The sequence below is a fragment of the Columba livia genome, chromosome 8 (assembly GCF_036013475.1).
Source record: "Columba livia isolate bColLiv1 breed racing homer chromosome 8, bColLiv1.pat.W.v2, whole genome shotgun sequence".
Lineage (NCBI taxonomy): Eukaryota > Metazoa > Chordata > Aves > Columbiformes > Columbidae > Columba > Columba livia.
Window position 1 is genome coordinate 4,631,982 of NC_088609.1, and position 17,419 is coordinate 4,649,400.

The 17,419-nt window shown below is 55.6% G+C and overlaps 3 protein-coding genes across 5 annotated transcripts in view; 1 reads left to right on the forward strand and 2 right to left on the reverse strand.

Moving 5' to 3' along the window:
* Positions 1-1,065: 1,065 nt before the first annotated feature.
* ATP6V0B (ATPase H+ transporting V0 subunit b) lies at positions 1,066-7,871 on the reverse strand. Its single transcript, XM_065071621.1, has 8 exons — positions 7,668-7,871; positions 4,452-4,500; positions 3,932-4,015; positions 3,394-3,471; positions 2,735-2,804; positions 2,337-2,388; positions 1,733-1,923; positions 1,066-1,369 (listed from the first exon to the last, which is right to left on the reverse strand). The coding sequence occupies exons 1-8, from the start codon at positions 7,732-7,734 to the stop codon at positions 1,343-1,345; spliced, it is 618 nt and encodes a 205-aa protein (XP_064927693.1). The 5' UTR covers positions 7,735-7,871; the 3' UTR covers positions 1,066-1,342.
* A 207-nt stretch (positions 7,872-8,078) lies between these two features.
* Positions 8,079-10,854, forward strand: DPH2 (diphthamide biosynthesis 2). The gene is made up of 6 exons (XM_065071611.1): positions 8,079-8,283; positions 8,356-8,468; positions 8,575-8,795; positions 9,260-9,898; positions 10,041-10,226; positions 10,323-10,854. Exons 1-6 carry the CDS (start codon positions 8,143-8,145, stop codon positions 10,451-10,453), a joined length of 1,431 nt encoding a protein of 476 aa, XP_064927683.1. The 5' UTR covers positions 8,079-8,142; the 3' UTR covers positions 10,454-10,854.
* A 2,191-nt stretch (positions 10,855-13,045) lies between these two features.
* IPO13 (importin 13) overlaps positions 13,046-17,419 on the reverse strand; it is a 34,482-nt gene continuing 30,108 nt past the window's right edge. For 2 of the 3 annotated variants that reach the window (XR_010474217.1, XM_065071586.1), the window contains 3 exons: positions 14,057-14,146; positions 13,721-13,902; positions 13,046-13,609 (listed from right to left, as the gene is read on the reverse strand). Coding sequence is in view for 2 of the 3 variants with exons in the window: in XM_065071586.1 (XP_064927658.1) it covers positions 13,513-13,609; positions 13,721-13,902; positions 14,057-14,146 (369 nt within the window). In the remaining variant the exon portion in view is untranslated. Of the gene's footprint in view, positions 13,613-13,720; positions 13,903-14,056; positions 14,147-17,419 lie in introns of all 3 variants that reach the window. The other variant, XM_065071585.1, reaches the window with a different exon arrangement.

The window sequence follows — 17,419 nt, forward strand, 5'->3', positions numbered from 1 at the left end:
TGGCTTGCCTCAGCAGCCTTCCTGCACCGCAGGCTGAGGCACTGCTGTCCCAAAACACACAGGGCAAGAGGGAGAGGAGCTGAGTAACCGACAGAAGCTGCTTCCCTAGTACCAAGGGCAAAAATCGTCAGGCATTAATGTTTTCCCAGCTCCAGCAGCCCCATCATCGCCCCAGCCTGTTGCATCCCCGTGGGAAGAGAGAGGGACAGCTCCAAGCGTGCATCCGCTCTGACATTGCACTAACAGCGCCAAGGGATCGATGCTTCCCCTGTGCAGGTGTACTGGCAGCACAGCAGGATGAGAGCCTTGTGCTGGGTACAGCAGACTGCAGAAGTATCAGCTCCAGGCTCTCTGCAGAGCGGAGGCAGCGGGACCGTGTTCTTCCCTTCCCCCAAGCCGCAGAAGAGCTGCCGGCCCAGCTGTCCACAGCCGGCTTCCCCATGCTGTATTACTGTAGGCAGGGAGAGGGAAGCAGAGCCAGCACAAAGTGTCCCCACCCCTGGGACCTCTGCCAGGACCCCCAGGATGGAGGGACACTGCAGACTGGAGAGCCCTGGCAACCAGCAGCACCTGCCCAGGTGGCAGCACCCAGCCAACAGTCACACAAGGCAGCTGCTGGCTGGAATGCAGATTTGGAAGGGGCAAAAGCTTTACTCCTCTGCCCTTCTGGTGCTCCCCAGCTGCACAATGGGGACACTGTGTATGTTCCCTCTGTGCTAAATTACCTGGATGGGAGCCAAAAGGCCCAAACCAGCTTGTGCCTGTGCCTTGTATGGGGCAGTGCTGGTAGCAGCCTGGTAGAGGCAGCGCAGAGCTGCCTGCTCCCTGCTCCAGCAGCCTCCCACCTGCTCTGGGCAGCAAAGCGGAGCTGTGTGTTCCCACAGCCCAAAGAGCACAGGCTGAGCACACAGCAGGGTTCACCCCACACAGGGAGGACACCTCCAGGCTGCTGGAGTCAGGCAGGGACTTTGCCAGAGGCACGAAGCAGCATCTCCAAGCAGGGGGGCAGTCCTTTCTCTCTGCAAACCTCCCTGGCACACAGCAGGCAAAGGAAGAGCTGCATCCTTGGACGAGAACCATATTTATTTCACGGACACAGAATTGCACTGGTGGTTGATTCTACACACACCGGGGACACACAGCAGCGGGGCCCGGTGGGCTGGGCCAGGCTGCTGGGGCAGAATTCACACAGAGAAATTTGTTTCTTCCGAAGGGCCGATCAATCGGCAGGACGGGGCTCCACACAGCTGGGCAGCTCCCACCCCAGTCAAGGATAGAAACATTAAATAAGTATATACAGCACCTCTTGGGGCGGGCTGAAACAGGCTGGGTGGAACAGGGCTCAGTTGCCCATTTTTACTTTAGATGTCTAGAAAGAAAGAAGAGAAGTTAGGCCATGCCCCATAAACCCTGGCCCAGCACCCCAGTCCCACCCAAGCACCCCAGAATCATCCAGAAGCTGCAGACAGCTTATCAACCCCACCAACAGCACATGAGCATCACACAGGGTGCACCCAAGGTGACACCCTTGGTGATGGTTGCTCAGAACGGCCATCAAAAGAGTTCGCACTGCTGCAAACAGGCACAGTACGCTGTGGGGAGAGCTGTGACACCCCTGCCTCAATGCAGAGGATATTGCTGGAGCCCTGGTGTGTCTCCCCAGAGCTGAAGAGCACACAGGGTGACATGCACCTTGTGCTTACATAAGCCTGTTGGCCCAGGAGGCACATACCTGCAAAATAGCAACGATGACCCCAAACAGCCCGATGGCACTGCCGAAGATCTCCACGATCAGGATCTTGACGAAGAGGCTGGGGTTTTGGGCATCAGCCAGGGCAGCCCCGCTGCCCACAATGCCCACACACACGCCGCAGAAGAGATTGCACAACCCCACAGTCAGGCCAGCCCCAAACATGGAGAAACCTGTGAGAGAGGAATGCTGCAAGAGCAGGGGGTAACCCCCTTCTACTTGCACCCAGGGCACACTGCAGCACCTCTGCCTTGAGGTGACAGAAGCCCCAGAGTTGCCAAGCACCAGCAGTGTCCTCCTGCTTGGGGAGCAGGACTGCTCCAGAGTGTAACCCAGTTCCCACAGCACCAGGTCAGCCTGTGACAGCAATCTGCTGCCACCCGAGCGAGGAGCATTGCTGCTGTCAGGCAGCACAGCCCAGCTGGGTGCAGGAGAGCATCAAGAAAGTAACTAAAAAAAGCTGCTTTTTGGCAGAAGAGTCACATGTCCTTCAGACACCTGCAGCAGGCCATGGGTGGGTCAGAAGGCAGTGGTCAGGGTGTGGCAATGCTCACAGTGACAGCACCAGGCACCGAGCAGTCCTTACCTGCATGGTAGTTCCTGGCTCCAATCTCCTCTGGGGTGACTCCAGAGAAAGGCTGAGAGAAAGCACAGGGCCTGGGTTACTGGCAAGTCTGATCTCAGGGAGAGGTACCTGTCCCCAGTACAGCACGAGGCAGCCACATTTTGGCCAGAGCTTGTCCCCAACTCCATGTTCATCAGTGGCTTCATGACATCTGTCTTATGTGTGCTGTCCAACCCACTCTCCAGTGTGGACAAGGGCCACTGCACAGGCCACTAGCCCAGCGGCTCCAAGAGCCACAACAGTGTTCAAACTCCCCAGAGAGCCACCACTCACAACACTGGCACATGCCTGGCTGCCCATCCCCACTGTGGCTCTGAGGCCAGCTCAGGATTGGCAGGACAGCCCTGGTCCTTCCGTACCTCAGCCATGTTACTGATGACAATTGCCATGATGATCCCATAGATGGCCACTGCCTCACAGAAGATGATGCTGTAGGAGAAAGGCAAAGTCTAAGGACAGTGTCCCACCCCAGGCAGCCCCCCATCACTTCATGCCCAGCCAGCCAGCAGCCAGGCCCCTCCATGGCCACATATGAGCCTGCCCCACTGCTGCCAAGGGCAGAAAAACAGCCCAGTCTACGCAATGCTTTCCTCTCAAATAAGGCAGAGCCACCAAGGACAAAGGCCAGGTGCTGGCTTTGCTGTGATACCTGAGGAAGCTGTGATGACCCCGTGGGAGGCAGGCCCGGGGAGCCCTGTCCTCCACCAGCCCCTTTCTGCTCCTTCAGGGAAGGGCTGTGCAAGGTCTGGCCAAGGGAACCCTCACTGAGAGCAGGAAGTGTGATCTCAGGGTGTTTGTTTTGAACACACTGAGCTATTCACTGCGTGCATATCACACAATGACTCTTCAAAGCAGCACTCTGGCTCCTTTAGGGCTCTTTGTTTTGAAAGCAAACAGCATCAGCAGCTCAGCAAGCAGCCACCAGCACCCAGCTAGAGACAGGACAGGAGCCTCTGCACCAGGCTGGGTCCTGCCCGCTGGGGCGCGGCACCAGCACTAACCCCAGGTTTGTACTTACCTGACCAGGTTCTTGGTTTTGATCCGAGGGGCTTTGACTCCACCACCAATGATGCTGGAGCCTGTGATGTAAATCCCCCTGTGGCAGACAAGGGTGGTTGGTGGAGGGTCTGGCACTCGCTGAAGGATTCAATAGGGAAATCAGGATCTTCCAGCTGGGCAAAGAATCGGGCATGCAGCTGGGGGACACTGTGGACTCCGCCTGTCCACCCCTAGGACACAAGGGGTGGCAAGCTCTGCCAGCTACACCAGCAGAACTGCTGAGGCACATGAGCAATCACTGCACAGCCTGGTCTGACATGTACAACTTCCAGAAAGCCAGGGACATCCCTGCTTCTCCACTGCCATTGCAGCTCATGAGGTTGTCTGCCCAGAGATCCCCTGGGAGAGAGCAACCCAATACCACTGCTGCAGTGACCTACCCAGCCCCACATCCCTGGATGAACACACTGCTCTGCCCCTGCCTTGGGAAACCAGAGTATATGCACAGCTACCAAGACGGGACAGCAGGAGCCTGGTGAAGAGGCAACCCCACTCACCAGGCAGCTCCCACCACAGACAGGGAGATGGCCAGGCCGATGCCCAGGTTGCACCACATGAAGGGGGAAGTCTCCGTGAGGAACCTGGAGAGGAAGAAATGCCCTGAGTTAGCACACAGCCTGAGCCCCCTTCGTCACAGTGCACAGCCCTACAACAGGTACCCCCACCCCATCATGCAGACTGAGAAGGGCTGGGCACTGCCAGACAGTGGGACATGAGAGCCTAGAAGCTTCCTCCCAAACCCCCACTGTGAAGGGGAAGCCTGGGCTGGGAGAGGGGATGGGCTGGAATAGTGACAGCAGCACCATGACACCATATGGAGCCAGCCACATGTACACGTGGGCTGCATCTATCCCATCTCATGGGAAGCAGAGGCCCCACGCACCGTAGCTCTTATTCCCATTATGCAGTGACCACTGCTTGTCACTTAAAAGCAAACACTGCTCCCTGCCAGGCGCTGCTAACACCAACCACCTCCTCACACAGCCCTGAGGATGCTGCTATTTAAAGGGAACTCACCAGGCCACATCGAAGCGGAAGCCCAGATCAAATATCGTGTAGCAGATCCCTGGAAAGCAAGAGCGACACAGGAACTTTCAGAGAGGTACCAGCTACTGGCTCAGCGCTGCCGCAGGAGGGTGACTGGGAAGACTGGCTCAGGTGTACAGAGCTGTGGAACAGGATGTGCCCCCAGCAACCCCAATGCCCTCATATGAGTGCAGGACAGAAACAGCCTGAACCTGCCATACTCCTGGACGCCACCCCGGTCTTTGCCCAGAAGAGGACTGCTGTGGTTGTCACACTCATTTTCTGTTCCCTGATTATGCTGAGTGTCCACAGGCCGTGCTGGGCTGCAGGGGCTCAAGAGCCACCCACAGCCCTATGTCCCAGCACAGTCTCCATCCACATCACACGACGGCTCAGCCCCGCTGGAAAACCACGGCACCGAGTGACCAGCCGTGGGTTCTCTATCACACAGGAGGCGAGAGGTGTGAGGCTGTGCCCTGACTGACCATCACATGCTGCTCTATCACCATCTCACCAGTGCCAGTGCTGCTCCCTAGGAGTCCATCAACACCAGAAGCTTCAGTTTCTCTCCAGCACCCTCATTTCCAAGGCTGTGGATATCCAAAACATACCTGCTGACCTCAGCGTTTCCCCCAAGGTTAGTAAATTCCAGAGGGATTTGTACTCCAACACAGGCAGCAGACACCAAAGCGCAGCTCTGAGAAACTCAGAAAAGCTCTTCCTTTCCAGGGAGGGATTACATGGACAGCTCACCCTGCTGTACCCTGAGTGCTCCTCTCCCGTACTGAATCCCAGCCAGGAGTCGCACCCAGCAGCCCCGCGCAGCTGGAGCAGACGCAGGTGCTCGAACCAAAACCCTGCCTTGCTCTGAGCTCGTCAGCAGGAAGGCTGGCTGCAGACCAGAAGAGACACTCGCTCTTTGCGTAACTGGCATGGCACAGCTGGAAAAGAGAGAGACCTGGTCCTAAGGAACAGATAAGCCCAAGCAGCATGGCATTGTCTGTTCCACAGCAGATAAAGAGGGACAGCTCTTTGCCATTGCTGACTAGGGCCAGCAGCTGTGTGACACCAACCCCATGTATGGCTGGAAAGAGGAAACAGGAGACTCCTGAAATGCTAAAAAGCAGTAAAGGGGCCATTACATGTGTCCTGCTGCTCCCTTCCCTCTGGAGTCACAGCCTGGAGGCCAGGGTGATGGCAAGCCAGCGCTGTGCCCAGCAGCAACAACAGGGCAGGACAAGGTACCCCAGGTTGGCAAAGCCCTTCCCTGCCCACAACCAAGACCTGAGGACAACTCATCCTGTGAGAGCCACGGTGCTACAGCAAGGGAGGCCTGCCAGCCTCACAGCAGGGATGTTCCTATTGTCCCTGTGTGCTAAACCCCTCCACATGCAGCTCAGGGCTCAGTACCTCACATGCCAGTAGGACATACATGCTGCCAGGTGAGCAGGCCCTAAAATGGGAAGTAGTAGTATCAGTCACTCCTACCCCCCTGCAGAATCACAGAATCGACTGGGTTGAAAAAGACTTCAGAGATCATCGAGTCCAACCCTTGGTCCAACTCTAGCCCGTTTACTAGATCATGGCACTAAGTGCCATGTCCAATCTCAGTTTAAAAACCTCCAGGGACGGCGAGTCCAGCACCTCCCTGGGCAGCCATTCCAATGCCTGACCACTCTCTCTGTAAAGAATTTCTTTCTAATATCCAGCCTAAATTTCCCCTGGTAGAGTTTAAGCCCATGCCCCCTTGTCCTGTTGCTGACCGCCTGGGAGAAGAGACCAATCCCCACCTGGCTATAACTTCCCTTCAGGTAGTTCTAGAGAGTGTCCCTCTCCACTGTAGCAACACACACAAACAAGGAATGGTGGCACCACGGCCAGCGAGCGCAGAAGGAGGCTGCACCCTGCTCCGCACACCTGGTGACCTTCAGGGATGATCTCTACGGCGCCAGACCCAGCCAGTCTGGGACTTGTGTTTTGGCTTTGCTGCTTGGCTTGCGGAGCAGGAACTGAACCCTGCCAGCCTCAGCTGCCCCCACTCCCCAGGAGTGGTGAAAAAGAGCTACAGCCAGCTCAGGGCAGATCCTTGAGGCACCTTCCACCTCCGCAAGAACAGATGGAGCCTTGGATTTCATATACAAAAGAAACAGGGTGGAAGACGCTTTCCTGTGAGCTCTGGCTCCCAGCCCTGCAGCCAGAAGGACAGAAAAGAGCCGGAGCTGCAGGATGGGAGCACCAAAGCGGGGCTCAGGACAAGGAGGGAAAGCACAAAGAGACACCCGTACAGAGCGAGACCACTTCCTTCTTTGAAAAGGGATTGCAACAGGGCAGGGGAAGTTAAAAGCATCTGGACTCAGCTCATCAACATTTTCCAACAGTCTGAAGAGCACAAAGCGCAGCTGCACTGCTGCAAGCTGCATGATTCAGAGAGCCCAGGAAGGCAGCCCTGGGCCCGGGAAACACGAGGGACTGAGGCACCCTCAGCTGCTGACCTGGCTTCTCCCCTCACCAAAACGCTGAGGCAAAAGCCAAGGTCTCACCAGCCTCTGCCTGGCTTGCGGTCACTTCACTCTGTGCTGCAAGACAAAATAACCAGCAGCTCCAGCAAAATTCCTCCCGCTACCCCTTGGAGTCAGGCCCTTCCCAGGGAGCGTTAAACCCACCTCAGTGCTGCCGAACCTGACACCATCGGCGGCAGAGCCTGGGCTGCCACGGGCTCAGCACAGCTGTGCGCCCGCCCTGCGCCCACCCGGACAAACCTGCACGTTTCTTACGCCGCCACAGCCTGGCAAAGCGGGAGGGCAATCTCCTCTCTCCAGGAGACATCAGCTGTCGCAGCCTGAAAAACAGGCACCTGCCTTTACCCTCCCTGATCCACCAAACGCAAACACAACCCTTATCTGTCACCGGCGCTCTGTCACCCTCGCACACACAAAAAAGGGGATCAACCAGACGGGCTCAGGAGTGCCGAAAGCTGCGCATCCAACAGCGGCTGATGGATACGTGGGGCTGCGCCCCCCGACGGAGCCGCTCAAGGCGCCCGGCGGCGATGCCCAGGCTGAGGAGCCCACAGCAGCGCTCCCAGCGCCAGCCACGGGGGATCTCACACCCCGCAGGGGAGCAGCCAGCGGGGGCTCCAGCCGGGGCTGCCGCCGCAGCCTCTCCTCACGCCCAGAGCCCCGGGCCCCGCGCCCGCCCGGCACTGACCGACGCCCAGCAGCGTTGTCCAGAAGGCGAGACCGAGCCCCGAGTACAGCAGCGCGAGCCCCGTCATGGCGGCGGCGCGGGGCGGGACGGAGCGGAGCGGAGCGGAGCGGCGGACACCGGGCCGGCCGGGCGCGAGCGCGTCACCTGACCCGCGCGGGGGCACGTGAGCGGAACCGCAGCGCCCGAGCGGAAAGGGAGCGACGCCCCCGCCCCCGTCGCGCCCGCTTATTGGCTGCCCGGCGTGCGCAGCCGCGCGGGAACTACATAAACCAGAATGCAACGCGACCGGCGCCTCTTGCCATTGGCTGTCCTTCTCCTCTCCGCCCTGCCGTGAAGGGCGATAGGCCCCGCTCCGTCAGGGGCGGGATTTCCGGGAACGGAGAGGGCGGTGCCGCGTTCTCATTGGTCGGCCCTGCGCCCCAGCCCGGAAGCGGGTGTTCCGCGTGGCGGGCCGGACCCCCGGCCCCGCGGCGCCATGGCAACGGCCTTCAGCAGCGACGGGGCGGCCGCGCTGCGGCGGGAGCTGCGCCCGGCGGCGGCGCCGCGGGGAGACCTCGACGGCTTCTACGAGATGGGCCGGGCCGCCGCCTTCGTGCGGGGCGGCGGGTTCCGCAAGGTGAGCGGCGCCGGCGGCGGAGCGGGGCCGGGGGCCGCCCGTGCCCGGCGCCTCACTCCCTGCTCCCCGCAGGTCGCCCTGCAGTTCCCGGACGAGCTCCTGGCGGACGCGGCGGCGGTGGCGGCGCGGATGGAGGCGGAGACCGGGGCCGAGATGTACGTCCTGGGAGACACCACGTACGGCAGGTGGGTGCGCGGGTGCCGGAGCTGCCCGGGCTGGGACAGCGGCGCTGGGGAGCAGCGGGGCGGCGCGGTGCAGAGCCCGGCTGACCCGGGTCCTCCCGCCCCGCAGCTGCTGTGTGGACGAAGTGGCCGCCGAGCATGCGGGCGCCGGGGCCGTGCTGCACTACGGCCGCGCCTGCCTCAGCCCCTGCGGGAGGCTCCCGGTGCTGCACATCTTCGGGCAGGAGCCGCTGGACGTCGGGCGTTGTGCAGAGGCTTTCCGGGAGCTCTACCCCGACCGGCAGAGCCGCGTGGTGGTGCTGAGCGATGTGGTCTATGCCCATGCGATGGGTGAGTGCGCCGGGGCGGGGAGGGGTCTCTGGGCTCTGCGGAGCTGCGGGGGAGAGGCAGCAGCGGGTGGGCACTGCCCAGGCACCTCAGACTTGATTTCTGTCCTCTCTTCCCCGCGAATCAGCTGTCCTGCCTTTGGTAGGACAGGCCTGTGTGCATGTTCTCCCAGGCAGTCAGCAATAGGACAAGGGGCCATGGGCTTCAACTCTGCCAGGGGAAATTTAGGCTGGAGATTAGAAAGCAATTATTTGCAGAGAGTGGTCAGGCATTGGAATGGCTGCCCAGGGAGGTGCTGGACTCACCGGCCCTGGAGGTTTTTAAACTGAGATTGGACACGGCACTTAGTGCCATGATCTAGTCAATGGACTGGAGTTGGACCAAGGGTTGGACTTGATGATCTCTGAGGTCTTTTCCAACCCAGTCGATTCTGTGGTTCTGTTTCAGCCTCACTCCTCTCTCTGCAGGTGAGCTGGAGCAGCAGTTGAGCCCCGAGTACCCCTATATCGTCTTCTCCAGGGTGGTTTGTGGGGACCCTCCTGTCCCCGTGCCACCCGGGGAGGTGCGGCAGTTCGGTCGCCAGTTCCTGGTGGAGGCACCGGGAGGGCTGCAGGATTACGCCATGTTCTACGTGGGAGCTGAGGGCCTGGCCCTCACCTGCTTCATGCTGACCTGGAACCGCTGCCCCTTCAGCTCCTTTGACCCAACGACTGGCTGCGGCCGCCGGGAAACACTCAATGTCAACAGGGCACTGATGCGGCGCCTCTACCTGGTGGAGCGGGCCCGGGATGCCCGGGTGGTGGGCATCCTGGTGGGCACTCTCGGCGTGGCGGGCTACTTGGCTGTGCTGCAGCACCTCCGTGAGCTTCTGCGCCGGGCCGGCAAGCGCAGCTACACACTGGCCGTGGGGAAGCCGAATCCCGCCAAGCTGGCCAACTTCCTGGAGGTGGACATCTTCGTCCTGGTGGCCTGTGCTCAGAACTCCCTGCTGGACTCCAGTGACTTCTACCGGCCTGTGGTGACGCCCTACGAGCTGGAGTTGGCCTGTAACCCGGCTCGGGAGTGGACAGGGAACTACCTCACTGACTTCCGAGACCTGCTGCCAGGTAACAGCTGGAAAACAGCTGCCTAACACCTGATCAGGGCATGTCCTGCCCTGTTCACTGCCTTGAGGCCACGGTTGCCCTGGCTCTGTGCTGATCAGAGGATTGATGTGAACACCAGGATAATGTTACTGTTTCTTGGCAGGTGCCTGTGCGCATGTTGAGCTCCCACCGGCCGTCCCTGCAGCAGAGGTTATTCCTGACATCTCACTGATCACCGGGGAGATGCGTGCTGCCCAACTCTGTGACCCCCCAGACCCCCAGCTGCCCCCCGGCACTGCCCTGGCCTGCAGGGACCAGACACGGGCCCTTATGGAGATCAGCCCTGCTGGTTTGTGATGCGGTTTCGCGGTGGGGCTGAGCCCTGGTGCAGGGGCAGTGCTACCCCCCTGCTCCCAGTAACGATGCCCTTTCTCTCTCCTCGCAGCCTCCTTCCTGGAGTCCCGCAGCTGGCGGGGCCTGGAGCAGCAGCTGGGGCAGACACCTGTCTCCAAGGCTGTGCAGGGCCGACGAGGGATTGCCATTGCCTACGAGGATGAGGGGCACCAGCAACCCTGATTCGGCAGGAGCAGGGCCCTGTGGGGGCCTGGGCATTGCCTGAAACTGGTGTTTGGACCTGTGTGGGTCTCAGAAGGATCTGGACTTGCTGCCAGCTGACCCCGCACCAGATGCAGCCTTGGGTCAGTAGCACTGCGGTGAGAGAGCGGGAGTTGCATGTGTGCTCAGGGATGCCTGCAGCAGCCTGGGGCTCATGGCCAGGGCAGCAGCAGGACCAGGAGAGGTGCTTAGCCCAGACCTGGCCAGCCTTGGGCCCAAGTGGGAAAGGTCACAGCTTTGCTCGAGCTGGTGGCACTAGGACTTGAGGCTCGTGTGGGCTCCTGCTGATAACTAAAGCTGAACTGAAAAGGACTTGTGAGTGAGTTGTATTCTAGAATAAAATGTGAGCTGAGGAGCACGGACAGCGGTGATACCAGTGTTGATTTGCTGGAGGGAAGGAAGGCTGTACAGAGGGATCTGGACCGGCTGGATTGTTGGGCTGAGGCCAATTGTAAGAGGTTAAACAAGGCCAAGTGCTGGGTGCTACACTTGGGTCACAACAACCCCATGCAACGCTACAGGCTTGGGGATGAGTGACTGGAAAGCTGCCAGACAGAAAAGGATGTGGGGGTGTTGGTCAAGAGCAGCTGAACATGAGCCAGTAGTGTGCCCAGGTGGCCAAAAAGACCAACAGCATCCTGGCTTGTATCAGAAATGGTGTGGCCAGCAGGACTAGGGAAGTGATCGTTCCCCTGTACTTGGTGCTGGTGAGGCTGCACCTCAAATCTAATGTTCAGTTTTGGGCTCCTCACTACAGGAAAGACATTGAGGTGCTGGAGGGAGTTCAGAGAAGGGCAACGAAGCTGGTGAGGGGTCTGGAGAACACGTCTTATGAGGAGCAGCTGAGGGAACTGGGGCTGTTTAGCCTGGAGAAAAGGAGCCTGAGGGGAGACTATCGCTGTCTACAACTACCTGAAAGGAGGTTGTAGCATAAAGTCATAGAATGGTTTTGGGTTGCAAGGGACCTTCAAAGGTCATCTAGTTCCAGCCCCCCTGCAATGACCAGTGACGTGTTCAGATTTGTCTGAACCTGAGGTTTTTCAGGACCCTGTGTCCTGTGCATGATGTCTCAAGGCTGCCCTTTCTTTACCCGCCATAGGGTGGAGTCAAAGTAAAAAGTTTTGCATCACCTGTTGCTAAGCTTTTAAATAGTGTCTCTGGTTCAGAAATTAGGATAAAACAAATAAAGCTCAGTCACAGTTTATTGGATTGGGTGATTTAGATCTTCTGGTTTACCTGGGGATATTTCCAGCATGACTACGCATGTAGCGTCCCTTTGTTTCAGTGTCGCATGTGACCTGCTTTTACTGGGCCAATCCTTCTTTAAAAAAAAATCAGAAATATGGCAAGAGTAAAATAGAGAGAAATTATGCTGAGCAACGTTCTCCTATCAGGAACAGATCATTTTGGGGTAGGATAGTTAGTCAGCTGCAGTCTAAATGGTTTCTGTCTTAAAGGACTTCCTTCTAATACATGCTCTGTGGGTCAGGAATGCCAGTGTGGTATTATCATTCTGTCTTTGCATGTTGGTGAAACAAACCTTTATTGAACTTCAAAGGCCTATAATTATGTATTCTTTCCTTGAGCTTTGATATTTTAATAGTCAGCCGGTGAAATTATTATCTATTCTAGCCACAACACATTTATTTATTTTGCTTGCTTTATCTTTGTTATTTCTGCCTTAGTAAGAGGCTGAGGAAGAAGCCCCCCTGCTTATTGGCAGCAGCAGAAAGTGGGAATTGAATGTACCAGGACTTTTATGTCCAGCAGCTGAAGAATGAAGCGTTTGAACTTCTTGAGCCATAACAGGACTCAGAAACCCTCCCCACAGCCAGTTCCTCTCATTTATGCTGTTCAAGAGCCAGTCTCTTCTCCCTAGTAGCAATTGATAGGACAAGAGGAAACGGTCTCAAGTTGCATGAGGAGAGGTTTAGATTGGATAATAGGAAAAATTTCTTCATGGAAAGGGTTGCCAGGGATTGGAACAGGCTGCCCAGGGAAGTGGCTGAGTCACCATCCCTGGAGGTGTTTAGAAGACGTGTAGATGAGGTTCGTAGAGGCATGCCTTAGTGACAGTGTTAATGGTTGCAGTCTGTGATCTTGAGGGTCTCCTCCAGCCAAAATGATTCTATCGTTCCAGAGTGAAAACAGATCGTGGTGCTCATTCTGGTGTCGGCTAAAACCAGAACTGGGACCCCCAGCAATGAAACTGCATTCATAGGCTGGGCTGGGGAAGTCAGGCAAAGGGGAGTGAGCAAACCCCTCACCTGCTCTGAGGAACAGCAGGGGGGTGCTCACATCCCCTGCTCCAGGGAAGACCCTGTGTTTGGTGGGGATGGAACCTGGCCCCTTTCACATGGGTCAGGACTGTTTAAGCGCCACGAGCTGCTCCAGGCTGGGCAGGAGAGGCAGGGAGAGCTGGGGACACTGTTTTTTGCTGTCCCCCCTGCAGCCAGCGGGCAAGAGGCTTTGATTCAACCCCCTCTGCCACGCTTTTCCCTAGAAGCAAGTGGCAGGCAAAGTCCAGGCACCACAATAACAACAACCACAACATAGAAATATTCTTAATATAATTAGGTGCAGGGTCTCCCCCCTCCCAACCACACACGTACAAATGAGCAGGGGGCAAGCCCCCCCACCCAGCCAGCCACTGCTGCGGGCACAGGGGCAGCCTCCCCGCTGCGGGCACGGGCACCCATGGGGAAGCGCTGAGGACGGGCTGGTAGCCCAGGCATGGGGTAGCCCACGCTAGGGCAGTGTTGCCCGGGCTTCCCTCCCTGCGCTGCTGCCTCCTGCAGCCGGCACTCCCGTCCCTTGCGAGGGGGGAGCATGCTGAGGGAAACAAAGATGCTGACACCGAGATGCGGCCACCAAATCTAGCTGAGGAGCGTCCCGAGTGGGTTAATTCTAGGTGGAGGGTTATTCTACGAGCCGTACTGCAGCAGGGCGGGGGGGCTGGGGAGGCTTCCTTGCGGGTAAGAGCTGGTCAGGGCAAATTGTCCGCGGTCCTGGCCAGGTGCTCAGTAGTCTGCTGTGTACTCCGTACCGTGCAGCCCTCGGCACAGCAGCGTGAACTCCTTCACCATCTCCTTCACTCGCCGCTTGTTCACACGCTCTCTGCTAAGACAGAGGGGACAAATATGAAGCAGGAGGGACACACCAGGTTGTGCAGGAGGGTCATTCCCATGGCATGGGGGGCACAATCAGCACAGGGAGAGGGGTGCAAACCTGAGGATCTGCTGGCTGAAGGTCTCCTTCTGCTCAGGACTGACACGGGCTGAGGGGAAGCCATCCTGCTGCATGGCCTCCTTGATCCAGAGGCTCAGGTAGCTGAAGCAGTGCTTGTTCAAGGCAAAGAGGATTTCTGCGAAGTGATCCATGAGACTGCGGGAGGCCTGGCCACCGATGCCCTGTCACAGAGCAGACAGACCCTGCTGACCTCCTGCCTGCACCCACCCAGGCTGCCGGGCTCTCTGCCCTCGGCTCCGCAGCAATGCTGCTTAAAAATAGAGCCCAAAGCTGCCCCTGCTCTGGTGAGGAGCCCATGGTCCCGCTGTCTCTTACCTCCAGTACTGCCTGCAGCAACACCTTGCCGTTCTCGTGCACGACCTGTCCCACCGGGGCGATCTCTCCGCAGCGGGGCAGCAGCTCTGTCTGCAACACAGAACCCAGCCCACTCGAGTGAGCTCCGTGCACTCCTGCCCTCCCTGCTCTTGGGGGGAAGCTGCATGATGACATGATGTGGAATAATTATTGAAAGGGCAAATTATTGAAACTAAATACCAAGGATGCACTTATTGAGAATAAAGCTATATGCACATCTTCAGACTTCTGGGACCAGTTGATGGGCTGAGCCTGTCTTCCCCGCTACTGAGGTCCAGGAGTAATTTGGATAACTATACCCAGAGATCACAATTACTCCTTAGCTGCAAAAGCAGCATTTTGGACTGGGGGAGTTGAACCCCAGGAGAGAGGCGAGCCGCTAGAAACCAAGACAGCTGATTTTACCCATTTATCAGCATCTGTTCAGAAAGCAGCATTTGTTCAAGCTCTATATGAATGGGAGGAGTTTACAAAATCTCCGACGCTGTATCCCATCGATCCAGCATGTTTAACACCTACATTAATTGTCTCTCTGATAGCCTTAAAATGTTGGTAGCGAACATCTAAGATTGCATCCCAGACCACGTACAAGCCGCCTGTGGCACTCACGGTCATAAATTAGATAGAGGTATAGATTAAAACAGAGACCAAGCCACATTCCTACTTGGGGTGACTTTGTACAAGACATAATTAAGTACGGGTGCCAAATGAGCTGGATGAATTCAGCCAGTGGAAACCCTGCTGATAACACTGTGTTCATCAGATTCGCACTCCTGACTCCTTCTCTGAACAGAGACCACAAATACACCACAAATAATTTTGCCGTCTGTCAAATGTAAGGCATTAGAGTCAGGAGTACCCCAACAAGTTTTACAAGTCATGCACAACAATAACCGCCAACTGTTAGTCCATTCTCTGAGAAGGAAAAAGAACTCAGCTGGAGAGAATCATCCCATCAGAAACCATCCTGCCTCTACGGGACATGCTGCATGTTCTGCACCAGAGCTCAGTCTCAGTGACTCAACAGCATCTCAGCAATAAAGTCTCAGCAATCTCACCATGGGCTTGCAGCTCAACGCCTTTCTGGTAAAACTTCCAAACCTACCACTGCAATTCCTACCGGACCTCAAAAGTTTTAGCAGACTTTCTTATCAACACTGAGGCACAAATGTCAATTATTTCTAAAGAAACAGCTGTGGCCAATGAGATTGATGAGGTGGTGACAGAATTAGAAAACAAAGGTGTTATTAAAAGAGCTCATTCACCCTATAATTCACCAGTTTGGCCAATAGAAAAAAACCCTGACCAGGCAGCGGTGTTTGGTAGCAGATTATTGGCAATTAAACACTAACACTGCACCTGCTGCAGTTCCAAACGCGGCTGAGAGGGTACAGCACCACCTACTGACCTTGCTCAGAAACCCACAGTTCACAAGTGGCACGTGTTTTTGGAAGACATCGTTAATGAAATCATGCCAATCACCAAGGGTAATATTAAAGTATGTACAATCTGGGTGGCATCTGTGATCGTCCAGTGCCACCTACCAACTGAACAACAGATGGCTGCCCCAAAATGAGTAGCCTTCTGCACATCTGTTCCTTCAGTAACCCCAAAGGGTCATACCAAGCCAGGCTAATACCCTACAGGGATTCTACACCAGGCAACCAGTACTGGTGAAAATGCCTCAGACTGGAACAGTACCAATGGTACTAACAACACCCAAAAATCCCTATGCATGGGAAGCTAAAGATTGTCCACGGAAAACACATTGGATCAGCACGTGGTGGATCACACCATCTTTTTAAATAATCCTGCCAGTTATATGCCCAACCAAACATATATTTTCTTAGTGTATTCACAGGAATCCTGAAGCACGTGGACAGATGGATTAGTCAACATCAATGAGATGACAGACCAACAAATTGGATTTGTGGTGTTATTGTCTACCTTGACCATCCGGTTTCCCTTGACTGGCACCCAAGGGAGCCCAGGATGGCTATGGTCCCACACTCATGTTGCCTATACCAGAAGTATGAGGCTACATTTCCTCTATGGTAGTGGTAAATAATTAAACTTAGCCACTGTGGTCTTCCACCACAGTAGCCCCTACCCTAACTCCACTCAAATCAAAAGATGCTTACCCCACAATTACCCAAAACTGGACCGTATGTAGTAAAAATTATGGGTCAACAGCAAATGCTGCGTAGTCCATCACAGTCCCTCAAACAAGTGGAATTATCAATGCCAATGGACATCTCCATGATCAATCCTACCTGCTCACCATTCCTGAACACATCTTACACAGGATGGTGAGCATGGCTGCGTGCATGAACCCTCACCTCTCTCAAACAGCCAAAGAGAGACGTGACAGCCATTTTTGGAACAGGACTGGGAGTCTTAAACACTATAGATGCTGAGGTACTTGCAAACAAACTAGCTACAGGGACTAGTGATCTAAATGAATAGAATCATTCACTACTCTTTTGGCATTAGGGACCAACCAATCGCTTTTATCTAATCCACAACCTCAGTGGAGAGAAATCGAGGAAAAGGATCACCTGTTGATTGTAAACACACTTGATGTGGCCCAAAGTAATGTTTCTTTGGCTCCCAGCTGTATCGAAGCTAGATTGTGAATACAATCAATGGCAGCTACCATCATAAGGGAAGGTGAAGAAGGCACCTTACCCACTGAAATTCGGAAGGTAATTTGGGATAACGCAGTTGAATTTGAGAAGAAATTCCAGTCCTGGTGGTATTTGGTCAATTTCACCTATGACTCCTCCAACAGTGCTGTCACAGCATTCCTCCTAACCATACACAATGCTTCCGTATATACCATATACCAAATCATTGCATTAGGATTGAATCACAATGGAGCGGCACTCTATCCAATAGAGCACAGAGTACTGGCTCAACAAAAGGGAAATAAGTGGCAAGCCATTGAGGTCAATGCATGCATTATACAAGAACAACAAGGATTCATCTGTGAAAGTAATACCATCAAAAAGCTCAGGACATTTGTCTTCGCACAGAACAAAATCTTTGCCATTTTGTGACACATCCTCATGAAAATCCCGAAACCATACTTGTATATATGGGGAAAGGATGCGCATGTATGAGAACTGCCTGTGATTTTTTTACTTGTACACAACTTACAGTAGCTACCAGTCGTCATTCTAATATTTGTGTTTGTAATTTTACTAAAAACATAGGATGCGTTTTTAGTTACTCAGCTCCTGTCACAACTTCCCAGCTGCTGCAATCTAACCGCATGCTGATCCATGATCTGCTGCCTACCCCCATCGGAAAGGATCTTGCCCT

Bases quoted from the DNA above. Each gene is read 5' to 3' on its own strand.
- ATP6V0B (XM_065071621.1), bottom strand. From the start codon at position 7,734: ATGACGGGGCTCGCGCTGCTGTACTCGGGGCTCGGTCTCGCCTTCTGG. The intron at 4,501-7,667 runs GTCAGTGCCGGG...CTTGCTTTCCAG, and splicing joins GACAACGCTGCTGGGCGTCG to GGATCTGCTACACGATATTT. The intron at 4,016-4,451 runs GTGAGTTCCCTT...CTTCCTCTCCAG, and splicing joins TTCCGCTTCGATGTGGCCTG to GTTCCTCACGGAGACTTCCC.
- DPH2 (XM_065071611.1), top strand. From the start codon at position 8,143: ATGGCAACGGCCTTCAGCAGCGACGGGGCGGCCGCGCTGCGGCGGGAG. The intron at 8,469-8,574 runs GTGGGTGCGCGG...CCCGCCCCGCAG, and splicing joins GGAGACACCACGTACGGCAG to CTGCTGTGTGGACGAAGTGG. The intron at 10,227-10,322 runs GTTTGTGATGCG...CTCTCCTCGCAG, and splicing joins TATGGAGATCAGCCCTGCTG to CCTCCTTCCTGGAGTCCCGC.